This window comes from Solea solea, chromosome 21, assembly GCF_958295425.1.
Source record: "Solea solea chromosome 21, fSolSol10.1, whole genome shotgun sequence".
Classification (NCBI taxonomy): Eukaryota; Metazoa; Chordata; class Actinopteri; order Pleuronectiformes; family Soleidae; genus Solea; species Solea solea.
Genome location: NC_081154.1, coordinates 20,796,492 through 20,815,339, shown reverse-complemented (window position 1 = coordinate 20,815,339; position 18,848 = coordinate 20,796,492). Strand labels below are relative to the sequence as shown.

The window sequence follows — 18,848 nt, the reverse complement described above, 5'->3', positions numbered from 1 at the left end:
TTGGCAGGGTCAGGGTTGGTGAGTTAGAAATCCAACTTCCTACTACAAATGGAATGCACCAACAGCCAACAATGACTGTGACGACCACAGAACAGAAGGGGAAACATCACATCCTCACATACTCAAGGCTTACCTAATATAATCCTGTTTTCCACCTGGAAAATTCAATTCATAAAACACTCACTCTCTCAAACCAAAGTCCAATCAGTATTTGTAGCTGCTCGTGTTTGTGAAGTTCATGTCACCGTGGTGAAGCATGAAGCAACACAGACGTCACAAAATGACACAATATAGGGGGGTTACACATGTCTCTCTAATCTAATCTCTAATCTAATCTCTAATGTAGGCACATACTTTGAAGACACTGTAGACTTTTTGTGATCATGTGATCATGTGTCAGTGATCATGTGTCAGCACCTCATACGAGCACTTTTCAGAAAACCTGAACTAACCCTGAAACTCCACTAATGTGTCTCAAATACTGTTTTATTGACCGTTTTCTTTACATGTCCTTGTTCCTGTCTTATTTTCTTCCTTTGCTGGAAGTGTCTGTTGTTCACTGTAATCTGGCCCAGTACTGACCCAGGTTCTGACTCATGTTCTGCTGCTCTCCTCCTGGGACCTGGACCGGCACTGAGATGCCAGGTGATATGAGGCCTGCATGTGAGTGACGCATGGAAAACACAGTCAGGAAGTTGGTCAATGGAGATATAACTGATAATATATAAAGTGTGTGTGTGTGTGTGTGTGCGTCCACACGTCGCCACAGAAACACTCACCAGTGTTTGAGTTGGCCGAGGGCGGAGTCTGCAGATGAGAGGAGGAGGAGTACCCCGACGAGTCAAAGCTGCGCGGGGCAGAAGGTGATGGAGGTAACATGCAGGAGTAGGAGGAGGCTGACTGTGGAGAAATAGACTGAGAGTGGACACAGAAAATAAAGAACACTTTTAAAAGTTGCATTTAGGTATTTAGGTTTTTACATATATATATATATATATATATATGTATATATGTAGATATAAAAATCAGAACTGGCAGTGACATCACAACAAGTTCACCACGTGCCAGCTGAGAATGTGGAAAAGCAAACGCATCTCGGCTAAATCATTGTTAGCAGAACACGCAGATAACAATGCTCTATGTAGAATTGTATTTTTTTTAAATCACTAAAATCCCCCACTGTTACAGTTTTGAATGTTAACTGTACGTCACTTTGTTTCATATTAGTAATTATTAAGCACGTATTAACACCTTATACAACATAACCTTATTCTACCTGTATTACGACATGAATTAAGATTTTTCCTAAATAAGATTGTGCTTAATATTTACCAATAAAAGGCTAGTATGCTACTTATATGCATGTTAGTAAGCACCTAGTTAATGGTGAATATGTGATATATACCTATATATACACATATATGTGTATGTATATATACATACACATATATGCACACATATATATGTGTGCATTTATATATACCTATATATATGTGTATATATGCACACATATATACACATATATATGTGTGCATATATATGTGTATATATGTTTATATATACACATATATAAATGTATTTATTTATTTATTTCGGTCATGACATTTAGATCACTCATCACACAGTGAACAGTGCAGTTCACACAATATACATAACCGAAAGGGAAAGCGGGAGAAGCAAAGCTTAACTAGTCCCGCCCCCATTATCATCATACATTTCATTTCCTCTTTTCTTTTTTTTTCTTTTTTTTATGACATTTTGACAAAGAAAACATGTTTCAGCATCCGGTAACACTCAGAGATGTAGTCTAGCTCTAGACAGTCAACTCAGTTACATTTGCTTCCCCTGCCGTTTCCCAATGCTATATGGGTTAGGGTTACACACATATATATGTGTGTATATATATATATATACACACACATATATATGTGTGTATATATATATACACACACATATATATATGTGTATATATATACACATATGTGTGTATATATACACATATATATACACACACATATATGTGTGTATATATACACACATATATGTGTGTATATATACACATATATACACACATATGTGTATATATACACACATATATACACATATATATGTGTGTATATATATACACACATATATATGTGTGTGTATATATATATACACATATGTGTGTATATATACGCACATATATACACACATATGTGTATATATACACATATATAAACATATATGTGTATAAATATATATATGTATATATATATACATATATATATTTGACTGGTAAAAAGTGATAGGGTGATAATAACACAGTTTTGATCAGAAGAAAAGAGCAAGTTTGTGAAATGAAAATGCCTTGGCTATCATGAAACAGTCATAGAGTCGTGTGGAAACATCAAACCTCCAGCAGGTGGCACCAAAGTACATCAAAACAATGAAGAGGCATGAGAAGTTGTATAAACCAAATAAAAACACTAAGTGATTGAATGAGTGAAAAATGGCCTTTCATATATGCAATATAGATATATATATATGTATATACATATATATTTTCATTGTTTACATTGTGTTGGTGTTGTAATCACCACAAGGACACACACACACACACACACATGTCTCTGCTAAAGGCAGTTTAATCATGTGTTTCATACACATGCACATGTGCTGGTGAACGAGGAAAAGTCTCACCTGGATTCCAGAGGAGAAAACTGACAGAGAGCTGTAGCTGGGCAGAGACGAGTCACTCTGACTCAACATGGAGCCTGACAGAGAGAGAGAGAGGGGGAGAGGGGGGGAGACCTTAAACAGCTATTATATAATATTATATATGATGCACCAGTCATACATCTGCACACTGGGCACACATTCAGATCATTGAAGTGCACATTTTATACCTCAGAACAATGAAATATGAACAGGAATTAGAATGATGTTTAAATCTACTTCACTCATGAGAGTCTTTTATATTTGATCTTATTTCATTTCCTTCTCTCATGAATATTTGTCCTTAAAGATTGAAGAGTTTCCTGTGGTGACGTCTGAGCTGAGTGAATCATGTGATTCATGTACTTTAGCTGTTGGTCACATGTGCTGTCATTATTAACAACCTGCAAATAACAAGCAGTTCAATCAAACTTTACATTTAGACATTACTAATATCAACATGGTGTGTGTGCATGTGTGTGTGTGTGTGCGTGCGTGCGCGTGTGTGTGCGTGTGCGTGCGCGTGTGTGTGTGTGTGTGCACCTGAACTGCTGCCATGCTGCTGATGATAGATGGATGTGTTGAAGGAAGTGGTCAGAGGAGCTTGACTCTGTGAACAGGAAGTCACGCCCCCCGACCTCCTCTGGTTGCGCAGCTTCTCCTCCCTCCTCCACTTGGCTCTTCGATTGGAGAACCACACCTGTCAGTCACAGAGCAGAGGCAGGCTTGTTTATCATGCAGCAGCATGTTATCATGCAGCAGCATGTTATCATGCAGCAGCAGCAGTAGCAGCAGTAACAGCAGCAGCAGCAGCAGCAGCAGTAACAGCAGCAGCATGTTATCGTGCAGCAGCAGCAGCAGCAGCAGTAACAGTAACATGCAGCAGCAGCAGCAGCAGCAGCAGTAACAGTAACAGCAGCAGCAGTAACATGCAGCAGCAGTAACAGCAGCAGCAGTAACAGCAGCAGCAGCAGCAGCAGCAGCAGCAGTAACAGTAACATGCAGCAGCAGCAGCAGCAGTAACATGCAGGAGTAACAGTAACAGCAGCAGTAACAGCAGCAGCAGCAGCAGCAGTAACATGCAGCAGTAACAGTAACATGCAGCAGCAGCAGCAGCAGCAGTAACATGCAGGAGTAACAGTAACAGCAGCAGTAACAGCAGCAGTAACAGCAGCAGTAACAGCAGCAGCAGCAGCAGTAACAGCAGCAGTAACAGCAGCAGCAGCAGCAGTAAGAGCAGCAGCAGCAGCAGCAGCAGCAGCATGTCAGTGATGCAGAGGCAGAGCAGGAGAGTCCTCACCTGTATCCTGGCCTCCGGCAGGTCGATCTTGTTTGCCAGTCTCTCTCTGGCAAAGACGTCAGGATAATGTGTTCTTTCAAACTCTGTGGAGAAAATCAACTCATGTCAGTCACACAGTGACAGTCACCATCAGGGGTGACAGGATGAGGGTTCACCTCACAATGTTCATCTGTCTGTCTGTCTGTCTGTCTGTCTGTCTGGATATTAGCATATTATAATAATTATAATAATAATAATAATAATAATAACAGCAGGTCTGACTCAGACTCCAGGAAGCTCAGATGTTTCCTCACAAGCATCTTTGAAATATTTATCCGTTGCACTTTAAATGAATTATTCATCGTTATGGAAGACGCAGGATTCACGTTGAGAAGCTGCCAAACCCACTTGACTTTAAAGTATCGTGTTTTTATTTTTATAATGATCATAAAGGAAGTCCAGTATGTTCATCATCTCTCACGGTGACAAAGTGCTGCCATTGTCGTCTCCTCCCTGACAGGACGTGGTCTCCTCCCTGACAGGACGTGGTCTCCTCCTGGGATCCTTAACATGTCTGTGGTGCTGATTATGAATGATAACAATCGTGACTTGATATCAGAGCTCACGCTTGTAACACATGGATAATGAACCATATTTACACAGTTCAATAAATTAAGTGTGTCTCACAAATTGCTGTAATTGGCGTCTGTGTCAACACATGATGGTGATTGTGCGCTGGCCGTGCACTGAGGTCAGCGGCCTCGTGACGTGACCTCAGTGATGCACTTCCACTCGGCTGCACCGTGGACCACGTGAGCCACGTCTCATGTCGTCTGTGTGGCTGCAGCACAGCAACAGCACAGCAGCAGCACAACAACAGCACAACAACAGCACAACAACAGCACAGCAACAGCACAACAACAGCACAGCAACAGCACAACAACAGCACAACAACAGCACAACAACAGCACAGCAACAGCACAGCAACAGCACAACAACAGCACAGCAACAGCACAGCAACAGCACAGCAACAGCACAACAACAGCACAGCAACAGCACAGCAACAGCACAACAACAGCACAGCAACAGCACAACAACAGCGGCGCGTCCGCGGGCCTCAGGAGTGATGGAGGGGCTCATGTATGTGATATAAACCTGACGCTGGTTTCATTTCACTTTTAAATATTGTTTTCTTGTCTTTTCCTTTTTTAATTGTTATTCCAGTCGAGGCAAAAGAAAGAAAGGGAAATATTTGTCTGTAACCTTTCACAATAAAATATGTTACGTAACAAATTCAAGGAAATTAGGATGGAGAACATTTGTGTATGTTGAGACCGGGACAGAAATGAATTTATTTCATTTAATCAAACAAAGCACAAGCACACACGTTACTTTGAAAATGCAATTTGCATTATTATTATTGCCTTTTATGTGTTAGATTTGTATTCAAGCCATTTTTGTCTCCTTACACTGTCAGCGGGTACTTAAAGAAGTAAAAGTAAAGTGTGAAGAAGTAAAAGACAGAAAAGCTCACACAAGACAATAGAGTACTTTTAAAAAAAAGGATTATTATTATTATTATTGATGATATGAGCTCATAACGTTGCTTTTTTTACTTGACTGGCCCCCGACTGACCAGACGAGAGCGTCAGTGGCCCACAGGTCACCTGAGTTTGAGACCCCTGATCTACACTGTAAAATATTGACACTTCACACATTTCCTTTGCTAAATGTTAGAGATGAACTTTGTTGGATTTTTACACGACAGTTGAGTCAGTGTTACAACTGTGTGATGGAAAAGCATCATGGGAGTTTTAGATGTTAGTAGAAGCCAGTGGTTGGTCTGTCCTGGGCATTTCCATGACATCACAAGATGGACAACTACACACTAGACCTTAGTGACAGTGTTACCCATAGACCTTTGGCTCAGTGATTCTAATGAGATAAAAAACAATACAACAAAGGCTCGTGTGGGTGAACCCACAGGATTTGGTTCGGTTGAGTTGTGTTGCTGTTTTAGGCCAACGACACAAATGTGCGAGAACATGGCCGCCATGACTCTCTTCCATGAGGCTGTTGCTTTCTTTTTAAGAAACTTAAAGCTGCACTGAGGCTAACGTCTTCAGACACATGATAGTCATTGGTCCTAAAAACCAAATGTAGGTCTATCTCATTGCATACAGAGGCGTTTTCCTCTGCTTCATGTGCATGTGAGTGTCAAATATGAAGTAGATGAAGTAGAATGAACGTGTTCACCCGGCTCTTGCTTTCCCACTAATGCCGATCTCATTTGATGCCAACACGCTATCATTTGATCTGAATGCTAAATAAACCAGTGGTAATAGTTGTAATGTGTTCACTGCTATTAACCAGCAGTCAGCACAGAAGTCAGCTGTCGTGCTTCAACACGTTTGAACTAGTGCTGACAAAGAACTCAAATATTTAATGACGATTACTCACATTAACTGCACATTTGTATCTATTCTAAATGTCTCTTGATTTCTTTGTGTCCCATTATTTCTTCTCATTTTAATGCTCTTATCAACATAGAAAAGTGGATCTGCTTGCTTTTTTGATTGAGACAATAGAAACAGTAGAGTTATTCCTCTTATTGTGAGAGGTGCACAATAATAAGAGAGGCTGTGTATCAGCCTGCAGTGTGGTTTAATGTGTCGTTGCCGTAGCGAGCTAATCCGAGCTAAAGGAGCTAGCGGTCTTCGGTGGTCTCCATACGGTTAGGGGTCTGCCAGCTTGGTTGGTAACACTGCAGACATCATGACTTGGATGTGGGGAGTGCGTGGAGAACTGATCCAGGCTGTGTTGGAGACGGAGAAGCGCACAACGCTCGCCATCCACTCAGAACACAACGTTAGCCTGTTGTGTTGTTTCCGCTCTAGTTAGATCCGGTGTGGTGTTGGAGTTGTTCTAACGTTACTAGTTGTTGCAGCAGCATGTGAAAAAAACACAACGTTTACGTTAAACGTTAAACTTGTGATTAAAAAAAATGGGTTAAAATGGGTTTGTGTTAACGTCGTTAATAACGTGTTAAACTGACAGCACTGGTTTGAACACATCACCCTGGTTTAGTCTTCTGACCTCCTTCTAGTGCATTTACAGCTGATTTCAGGGTTCTTTACCTATAATACATGAAAACTATTCTTCTGCATCACACACACACACACACACACACACACACACACACAGAACATGTGACCTACATGCAGAAAGACCCTTGTTCCAACCGGGGCTCAAACATGTATGTGTGGGCAGGAGTCACCATAGGGTAGGGAGTCACTTGCAGGTTCTCGCGAGAGTTCGAAGTATCTCGATAATTCCGACCAAAAATTACTCCAAAAAACAGGGGGGGGGGGGAAATGACCACGAAAAAAGAAAAAAATGACCACGAAAAACAGAAAAAAATGACCATGAAAAACAGAAAAAATTACTCTGAAAAACTGAAAAAAATACTCTGAAAAACTGAAAAAAATTACGACAAAAACAGAAAAAATTACTCTGAAAAACAGAAAAATTTACTAAAAAAATATATTTTAAAAAACAAACCAAAATTGTTTTGTTTTTTTCAAATGAATGCGCTCATGTAACCAACTACAGTGTACTCATATGATTGACTTGATATTATATTATCATATTATTTATTTGATAGTGTACTCTTGTTGTCATTGTTGTTGTTGTTATTATCACTATCATCTGTATCCATAGTGTTCCGTTGTGTAGTGAAAAACAAGCAGCGCTGTGTGTGCTGACCTTTCTCCAGAGCCTCGATCTGCTCCTGTGTGAAGCTGGTCCTGTTCCTCTGCAGCTTCCTCTTGAGCTGCAGCCTCAGCTGGGACTCTTCACCCTCGTCCCGCTCCACGGGGACTCCTCCCCCTCTGCCCACTCCACCTCCTCCTCCTCCTCCTCCTCCTCCCCCCGCCTCTCCCCCCATGCTGCCCTCTGTGTCCAGCAGACAGCCGTCAGACACTGTCAGAGAGGAAGGTGACAAAAAAGATGTGTGAGCAAAGTGACTGGCAGGTTAGCGCTTTGAGCTAACCAGTTAAAGTTGCAGTATGTGGGATTACTGTTTCCTGTCCATCTACAGACAGTTGTGTTGCATGGGAATCACAACACTGTGTCCGGAGCTCCTTTGATCCCATTCACACAGACGATATGTGAAACTCATGCTCATCACTGTTGACACCTGGTATGTTAACACACCTGCCCTTCATTATTCCATCACAAACAAGTCTGAGTGTAAATATGCTTCCACTGTGTGTTTGCATCTCTATATGTGCCAACAAGTGACTGGCCTACTCACGCTGCGGTAACATGATTTTTTTAATTATTATTAAAAATAAAAAAGAAATGAAATGTTGACCGGTCTTAATATTGCAGCGTTGGATCAAAAGAATTATATATATATATATATATATATATGTATGTATATATATATGTATGTATGTATGTATGCGTCTGCGTCCCATTGCAGTCACCTGACATAAGTAATGTGTGATGCCTAAAGTGTAGCCAAAGCAATCTTTGTCAAACATGCCAAACAAAGTAGCATTTCATTCACAAATATACCGTATCAAACAGCTCACCTGTGCTGTGCTGTGTCTGAACTCCAGTGGGGTCATGGTACCAGTTGTTGGGCCCACTCCAGTTTGAGCCGCTCTGCAGGTTCAGCATGGTTAACTTCTCATACATGCTACGATTGTCCCAAACACCATGAAGACGGATGAGGGAGTCCTGACCTGTGCGAGGGGAAGGAGATCAACAACAAGAAGAAGAAGAAGAAGAAGGAGGAGGAGGAGGAGGAGGAGCTCATATTGCATGAGTTCACACATGGTGGGCATTGTGGTCAATTAGCCTCATGATGACAGACAGAACTGGAGTAAGTTACGTGTGCACTGTCATGAAGCGCGTGTGTGTTCTACATTGGTATGCTAGTATACCGTGGGGAGCGCAGGTACATTAGAAAACACTCTGATCATTGTCACGGCTCAGCCTGCATGTGTACATGACAAGACACATCATACACACAGTACACACAGTATATACACAGTACACACGTACATATATATATATATATATATACGTGTGTGTATATATACTTGTGTGTATATATGTACGTGTATATATATATATATATATATATATATATATACACATGTATATATATATACTTGTGTGTATGTATATATACATATATGTGTACATATATACATATATTTATATACACACACGTACATACGTGTGTGTATATATATATATACAAACATATATGTATATTTACACATATGTACAGTATATATGTGTATATATATACATATATACATACACACATACATATATGTACGTGTAAATATATACACATGTATATATATACTTGTGTGTATGTATATATACATATATGTGTACATATATACATATATTTATATACACACACGTACATACGTGTGTGTATATATATATACACACACGTATATATACATATATATATACGTGTGTGTATATATATATACATACACGTATATATACATATATACATGTGTGTATATATATATATACAGTATACATACACACACGTACATACATATATACCTTTAAGGCAGCATAATAATGTGAGACTGTGGTCGATCGAGCAACAAAAGAAAGCAGAATAATAGGAACGACTGCACAAACAATGCAGAACCTTTTCAAACCTTGATCAGTTTTCTTTGCTTTTTCCTTTTCAAACTGATTTCAAAGTGATCCGTTGTGAAAGTTTAAACTGTGTCAAAGGATCAAGTTTAAAATCCTGTTGCTGGTCTACAAGTCACTGAATGGTCTTGGACCTCAGGTCTCATCAGGGACAGGTTTACTCAGCGTCCCTAGTCCTCACCTGTGGAACACGCCCCCTGAACACCTGAGCACAAAGTGTCAGCTTGTTTAAATCAGGGTTTATATAACATTATAGTTTCACATCTGCTTGTTTAATGATGTTTAATGATTTTAAATGATATTGCCAATGTTTCATTGGGAGACTGATGAGATGACTTGGTAAGAACAGGTAAAGAGCACAGCTGAGTGTGAGTGTGAGTGTGAGTGTGAGCCCTGTGACGTCTCGAGGACAAATAAAGGACGGCAAACACGGAACACATCAAACATTCTTTGTCTGCTTGATTTCAAATTCTTTTATGTTTTAAATTGTTCTTATTTCTATAATTGATTTTTTTTTTTATTGATTTAGTTTTAATTTCCAGTGTATTTATTTGCTTCTGTAAAGCACTATGGTTTGCCTTGTGTACGAGCAGCACACTTGAAAGCAGTGTTCCTAAACGTCCTACAGGGGGAGCCACATTTGACCCACAGATGACAAACTATTGTGACCCAAACTCACAATTACGTCCGGACCTGACGTCATTTTGATTTAGTAAACACTTCCTTTCAAAGGTTCAGCCCATGGAACTTGACTTGTAACCAGAGGGTTCCAAGTTTGGGTCCCTGCCATGTTATGGGTTCCCCTGAGCAAGGTCCCCAATCCCCAGTTACAAACACTAACTTGACCCCAACCACTGAGGGGCCACATCCAGGCTGTGGATCATGTTTTAGGGCGAGAAGCCGAAGCAAAAAAAGCAAAGAAAAGATTCCTTTCAAAGAGATGTTTGGTCATTCATTCACACACAACAACAAATACACGTCATCACCAAGACACTGGGAGAAAAGGACTCAATAAATCTCCCATTACCCATCTGTAGGTCCCATTACATTACATGACATTACATGACATGACATGACATGACATGACATTACATTACATTACATTACATTACATGACATGACATGACATGACATTACATTACATTAATGTCATGTCACGTAATGTAAAGCATTTATCTCACATTCACATCTTTTTTGGAACCTGCTCTCCCTGAACATGGAGGTGTGTCAAATCTCAACAAAATGTCAGAGGTCAAACAGCTCATCATCAAATATACCTGCACGCACACACACACACACACACACACACACACACACACAGACACACACTCACTCTAACTTTGCAGCTTTTTCCAAACTTACCTTAAGTGTCCAGGTGAAATGATGCCGTGGTGACCCTGAGTGAAGCTTTATTTCCCTGCTCTCCTCACGTCCCTTGTTCTCCAGCTTTTGTTGACAATACTGTGTGTTTGTGCGTGTGTGTGAAGGAAAGAGAGAGAGCTGGACAGGGTGAGAGAGAGGAGGGCGGTGGTGGTGGTGGTGGTGTTGGGGGGCGCTCTGGAGAGAAATGCGTCTGCAGGCACTCTTGTCCTCCAAGCCATAGAAGAGAGAGGGAGAGAGAGAGGGGGAGAGAGGGAGAGAGAGAGAGAGAGAGAAAGAGAAAGAGATGGAGCCACCGAGGGGTGACAAAGTGAGTCAACATCAGTGTCAAGTTTGAACTTAATGCCAGCGAGAGGAGGAGGAGGAGGAGGAGGAGGAGGAGGAGGAGGAGGAGGATGCTGAGAGAGAGAGAGTGAGAGAGATAATGGAGAGATAGTGGATGATAAATAGATGATGGAATTCAATTTTAGCCGTGAATTACATCAATATTGAACACCATTATCAGTCAAATGTGTGAATTTTCATCATCAGAAGTGAATATATATCAATAACAGAAGATTTCATTCAAACTCTGATAAGCATTCACCCTGAACTGAATTTAATATAAACTATTATACACATGCTCTTAACTGAGTTCACATATGATTTATATTACATTACATGTTTATTACTTCTTCTTTAAAATATCAATATTTTTGCCATCCACATTGGCAAATGCCACTATTATTCAACCAAAGTAATAATAATAATAATGATAATAGTAGTAATAATAATAATAATAATAATAATAATAATAATATAACAATAATAATAATAATAATAATAATAACAGTAATAATAATAATAATAACAATGATAATAATAATAATCCTCATTTTATATTTTATTCCTGTGATAAAAAGGTAACAAAGTTATTCCTCTGGGGAAATCATTTTTCGTAATTAGACACTTTTGTGGGTTTTTTTTAAATAAACTTTAGTGATGGATAATAGAATAGAACTGAGAAAGTGCTTAAATACAACAAAAGTGCGAGTGCTCTCACCAAAGGTTTACATTCATGTGCAGCACACAGTGGACAGTGATATATAATGGAAACCTGTAATATACAGTGTTATATAATTATAGAAAAGATTTGTTTGAAAATTGCTGTAGAATGAAATAGAGTGTGTGTATGTGTGTGTGTGTGTGTGTGTGTGTGTGTGTGTGTGTGTGTGTGTGTGTGTGTGTGTGGGTGGGTGGGTTTGTGTGTGTGTGTGTGTGTGTGTGTGTGTGTGTGTGTGTGTGTGCACTGGGGCAAAAAAGTGCTTATGAATCTAAAAACATTTTTTATGAATTTCATAAAAAACACTTATGCAGTAAACACCGTTTTATTATTGTAGTTACTAAAGAGTTTTTCTTAATTTTCAACTTTTTTCATAGTGAAAATAAAGTTTGTATCATTAGTTATTAAAGTTTGATCCAGGGCATTTGTTGTTGTGCAGAGGTCAGAAACGTTCAGCTCTTCACTAAAATATTTGAAATATTTTGAGATGCTAATTTAACAAAAGAAATCATCAATAATAATGTTAAACCACATTTAAAAAAACAAATAAACATTCCATTTGAGTTTTAAAGTAGCAACACATTTTTACACAAATGTTTTAATTATAAAACTGAATAAAATTGAAAAAAGAAATAAAACGTATTCTGTGAATTAATAACACTTACTCTGTAAAAGAAATAAAACGTATTCTGTAAAAGAAATAATACTTATTCTGTAAAAGAAATAATACTTATTCTGTAAAATAAATAAAACGTATTCTGTAAAAGAAATAATACTTATTCTGTAAAAGAAATAATAATAATTCTGTAAAAGAAATAATACTTGTTCTCTAAAAGAAATAATACTTATTCTCTAAAAGAAATAAAACGTATTCTGTAAAAGAAATAATACTTATTCTGTAAAAGAAATAATACTTATTCTGTAAAATAAATAAAACGTATTCTGTAAAAGAAATAATACTTATTCTGTAAAATAAATAATACTTATTCTGTAAAAGAAATAATACTTATTCTGTAAAATAAATAAAACGTATTCTGTAAAAGAAATAATACTTATTCTGTAAAATAAATAAAACGTATTCTGTAAAAGAAATAATACTTATTCTGTAAAATAAATAATACTTATTCTGTAAAAGAAATAATAATAATTCTGTAAAAAGAAATAATAATTACTCTGTAAAAGAAATTATAATTATTCTGTAAAAAGAAATAATACTTATTCTATAAAATAAATAATACTTGTTCTCTAAAAGAAATAATACTTATTCTGTCAAAGAAATAATACTTATTCTGTAAAAGAAATAATAATAATTCTGTAAAAAGAAATAATAATTATTCTGTAAAAGAAATAATAATAATTCTGTAAAAAGAAATAATACTTATTCTGTAAGAGAAATAATACTTATTCTGTAAAAGAAATAATAATAATTCTGTAAAAATAAATAATACTTATTCTGTAAAAGAAATAATAATAATTCTGTAAAAAGAAATAATACTTATTCTGTAAAAGAAATAATACTTATTCTCTAAAAGAAATAATACCTATTCTGTAAAAAGAAATAATAATTATTCTATAAAAGAAATAATAATAATTCTGTAAAAAGAAATAATACTTATTCTGTAAAAGAAATAATAATAATTCTGTAAAAAGAAATAATAATTATTCTGTAAAAGAAATAATAATAATTCTGTAAAAAGAAATAATACTTATTCTGTAAAATAAATAGTACTTATTCTGTAAAAGAAATAATACTTATTCTGTAAAAAGAAATAATACTTATTCAGTAAAATAAATAGTACTTATTCTGTAAAAGAAATAATACTTATTCTGTAAAAAGAAATAATACTTATTCTGTAAAAGAAATAATACTTACTCTGTAAAAGAAATAATACTTATTCTGTAAAAGAAATAATACTTGTTCTCTAAAAGAAATAATACTTATTCTCTAAAAGAAATAAAACGTATTCTGTAAAACAAATAATACTTATTCTGTAAAATAAATAATACTTATTCTGTAAAAGAAATAATACTAATTCTGTAAAAAGAAATAATAATTACTCTGTAAAAGAAATTATAACTATTCTGTAAAAAGAAATCATACTTATTCCGTAAAAGAAACAATACTTATTCTCTAAAATAAATAATACTTATTCTGTAAAATAAATAATACTTATTCTGTAAAAGAAATAATAATAATTCTGTAAAAAGAAATAATAATTATTCTGTAAAAGAAGAAAACTTATTCTGTAAAAGAAATAATACTTATTCTGTAAAAGAAATAATAATCATTCTGTAAAAATAAATAAAACTTATTCTGTAAAAGAAATAATACTTATTCTGTAAAAGAAATAATACTTATTCAGTAAAATAATAAAACTTATTCTGTAAAAGAAATAATACTTATTCTGTAAAAGAAATAATACTTATTCTGTAAAAATAAATAATACTTATTCAGTAAAAGAAATAATACTTATTCTGTAAAAGAAATAATACTTATTCTGTAAAAATAAATAATACTTATTCAGTAAAAGAAATAATACTTATTCTGTAAAAATAAATAATACTTATTCTGTAAAAGAAATAATACTTATTCTGTAAAAGAAATAATACTTATTCTGTAAAAATAAATAATACTTATTCAGTAAAAGAAATAATACTTATTCTGTAAAAATAAATAATACTTATTCTGTAAAAGAAATAATACTTATTCTGTAAAAAGAAATAATACTTATTCAGTAAAATAAATAATACTTATTCTGTAAAAGAAATAATACTTATTCTGTAAAAATAAATAATACTTATTCAGTAAAAGAAATAATACTTATTCTGTAAAAGAAATAATACTTATTCTGTAAAAATAAATAATACTTATTCTGTAAAACAAATAATACTTATTCTGTAAAAAGAAATAATACTTATTCAGTAAAATAAATAATACTTATTCTGTAAAAGAAATAATACTTATTCTGTAAAAATAAATAATACTTATTCTGTAAAGAAATAATAGATATTCAGTAAAATAAATAATACTTATTCTGTAAAAGAAATAATACTTATTCAGTAAAATAAATAATACTTATTCTGTAAAAGAAATAATACTTATTCTGTTAAAATAAATAATACTTATTCTGTAAAGAAATAATAATTATTCAGTAAAATAAATAATACTTATTCTGTAAAAATAAATAATACTTATTCAGTAAAATAAATAATACTTATTCTGTAAAAAACAAATAATTCTTATTCAGTAAAATAAATAATACTTAATCTGTAAAAGAAATAATACTTATTCAGTAAAATAAATAATACTTATTCTGTAAAAATAAATAATACTTATTCAGTAAAATAAATAATACTTATTCTGTAAAAAGAAATAATACTTATTCTGTAAAAAGAAATAATACTTATTCAGTAAAATAAATAATACTTATTCTGTAAAAGAAATAATACTTATTCTGTAAAAAGAAATAATAATTATTCTGTAAAAGAAATAATAGTTATTCTGTAAAAGAAATAATACTTATTCTGTAAAAAGAAATAATACTTATTCAGTAAAAGAAATAATACTTATGCTGTAAAAGAAATAATACTTATTCTCTAAAAGAAATAATACTTATTCTGTAAAAGAAATAATACTTATTCTCTAAAAGAAATAATACTTATTCTGTAAAAGAAATAATACTTATTCAGTTAAATAAATAATACTTATTCAGTAAAAGAAATAATAATTATTCTGTAAAAGAAATAAAATTTATTCTGTAAAAAGAAATAATAATTATTCTGTAAAAAGAAATAATACTTATTCTGTAAAAGAAATAATAATTATTCAGTAAAAGAAATAATACTTATTCAGTAAAATAAATAATACTTATTCAGTAAAAGAAATAATACTTATTCTGTAAAAGAAATAATAATTATTCTGTAAAAGAAATAATACTTATTCTGTAAAAAGAAATAATACTTATTCAGTAAAAGAAATAATACTTATTCAGTAAAATAATAAAACTTATTCTGTAAAAGAAATAATACTTATTCTGTAAAAGAAATAATACTTATTCTGTAAAAATAAATAATACTTATTCAGTAAAAGAAATAATACTTATTCTGTAAAAGAAATAATACTTATTCTGTAAAAATAAATAATACTTATTCAGTAAAAGAAATAATACTTATTCTGTAAAAATAAATAATACTTATTCTGTATTATTTTACAGAATAATACTTATTCTGTAAAAGAAATAATACTTATTCTGTAAAAATAAATAATACTTATTCAGTAAAAGAAATAATACTTATTCTGTAAAAATAAATAATACTTATTCTGTAAAAGAAATAATACTTATTCTGTAAAAAGAAATAATACTTATTCAGTAAAATAAATAATACTTATTCTGTAAAAGAAATAATACTTATTCTGTAAAAATAAATACTACTTATTCAGTAAAAGAAATAATACTTATTCTGTAAAAGAAATAATACTTATTCTGTAAAAATAAATAATACTTATTCTGTAAAACAAATAATACTTATTCTGTAAAAAGAAATAATACTTATTCAGTAAAATAAATAATACTTATTCTGTAAAAGAAATAATACTTATTCTGTAAAAATAAATAATACTTATTCTGTAAAAGAAATAATACTTATTCTGTAAAAATAAATAATACTTATTCTGTAAAGAAATAATACTTATTCTGTAAAAATAAATAATACTTATTCTGTAAAGAAATAATAGATATTCAGTAAAATAAATAATACTTATTCTGTAAAGAAATAATAATTATTCAGTAAAATAAATAATACTTATTCTGTAAAAAGAAATAATACTTATTCAGTAAAATAAATAATACTTATTCTGTAAAAAGAAATAATACTTATTCTGTAAAAAGAAATAATACTTATTCAGTAAAATAAATAATACTTATTCTGTAAAAAGAAATAATACTTATTCTGTAAAAAGAAATAATACTTATTCAGTAAAATAAATAATACTTATTCTGTAAAAGAAATAATACTTATTCTGTAAAAAGAAATAATAATTATTCTGTAAAAGAAATAATAGTTATTCTGTAAAAGAAATAATACTTATTCTGTAAAAAGAAATAATACTTATTCAGTAAAAGAAATAATACTTATGCTGTAAAAGAAATAATACTTATTCTCTAAAAGAAATAATACTTATTCTGTAAAAGAAATAATAGTTATTCTGTAAAAGAAATAATACTTATTCTGTAAAAGAAATAATACTTATTCAGTTAAATAAATAATACTTATTCAGTAAAAGAAATAATAATTATTCTGTAAAAGAAATAAAACTTATTCTGTAAAAAGAAATAATAATTATTCTGTAAAAAGAAATAATACTTATTCTGTAAAAGAAATAATAATTATTCAGTAAAAGAAATAATACTTATTCAGTAAAATAAATAATACTTATTCAGTAAAAGAAATAATACTTATTCTGTAAAAGAAATAATAATTATTCTGTAAAAGAAATAATACTTATTCAGTAAAAGAAATAATACTTATTCAGTAAAATAAATAATACTTATTCTGTAAAAGAAATAATAATTATTCAGTAAAATAAATAATAATTATTCTGTAAAAATAAATAATACTTATTCTGTAAAAGAAATAATACTTATTCTGTAAAAGAAATAATAATTATTCAGTAAAAGAAATAATACTTATTCAGTAAAATAAATAATACTTATTCAGTAAAAGAAATAATACTTATTCTGTAAAAGAAATAATAATTATTCTGTAAAATAAATAATACTTATTCAGTAAAAGAAATAATACTTATTCAGTAAAAGAAATAATAATTATTCAGTAAAATAAATAATAATTATTCTGTAAAAATAAATAATACTTATTCTGTAAAAATAAATAATACTTATTCGGTAAAAGAAATAATACTTATTCTGTAAAAGAAATCAAACTTATTGTGACTGTGTTGTATGTTTTTATCACATGTTTTGCAGTAACCATCGTAAACTGTGGATGATAGTGATACATGAGGATTTGCTTCAGCTTCTTTTGTCACATACTGTATTTACACAGTGAGACACAGTGTTTTTCCCACAGTACCTGAGCATTGTTGTGAGAATACAGACGTATTGTTCCCCTGCTGTAACACACACACACACACACACACACATAGTGGGACAGTAGACAAAGCCACTGTTTGGCTGAAAAACAGGTTAAAAGAGCAAATACACATGAAAACACATGGCAGTGAATACACAAGGTTTGAGGTTTGAGGTCACAGATTTAGATTGAACTGTGTGCAGCAGGAGAAGAAGAACAGGAAAGAGGAGGAAGATGGTGGATGAGGAGAGTGAGACAGAGAGAGTGAGGAGGAAGTGTGTGACTTTGGGGTGGGTGAAGGGGCTCGGGGATGGAGAGGGTGCCAGCTTCTTTTATTTCCGGTTGACGACACTTTGCGCTCCCTTTCTCTCTGTCGCTCCCTCTCTCTTTCATACTCTGTTATTCTTTCTCCGCTGCCCCCCCCCCCCCTCCTCCCCCCTCCTCCCCCACCACCACCACCGTTACTGTCCTCTGCCTTTGAGAAAAGGAAAGGACTTGACAAGTTCAAAGGTAAAAGGGGGTAAGAGGTAGCAGTGGTTCCAGGAAGTCCAGTAATATTCAGTCTGAAAAGTTCAGAAGCAAAAGATTTATTATTGTAGAACCCAGGAACAGAGGGGACAATCAGAGGGTTTCAATAATATTATTGCTGATTAACAGATG

At 33.0% G+C, this 18,848-nt stretch overlaps 1 protein-coding gene across 1 annotated transcript; it reads right to left on the bottom strand.

Annotated features, from left to right (window-relative positions):
• Positions 1-15: 15 nt before the first annotated feature.
• Positions 16-11,254, bottom strand: pax10 (paired box 10). The gene is made up of 8 exons (XM_058621775.1): positions 11,039-11,254; positions 8,575-8,727; positions 7,742-7,957; positions 3,998-4,080; positions 3,241-3,397; positions 2,683-2,756; positions 780-915; positions 16-657 (listed from the first exon to the last, which is right to left on the bottom strand). Exons 2-8 carry the CDS (start codon positions 8,678-8,680, stop codon positions 557-559), a joined length of 873 nt encoding a protein of 290 aa, XP_058477758.1. The 5' UTR covers positions 8,681-8,727; positions 11,039-11,254; the 3' UTR covers positions 16-556.
• Positions 11,255-18,848: the final 7,594 nt, after the last annotated feature.

Bases quoted from the DNA above. Each gene is read 5' to 3' on its own strand.
- pax10 (XM_058621775.1), bottom strand. From the start codon at position 8,680: ATGTATGAGAAGTTAACCATGCTGAACCTGCAGAGCGGCTCAAACTGG. The intron at 3,398-3,997 runs GTGAGGACTCTC...TGTGACTGACAG, and splicing joins TGCCGGAGGCCAGGATACAG to GTGTGGTTCTCCAATCGAAG. The intron at 658-779 runs GTGAGTGTTTCT...ACTCACATGCAG, and splicing joins CTCGGCCAACTCAAACACTG to GCCTCATATCACCTGGCATC.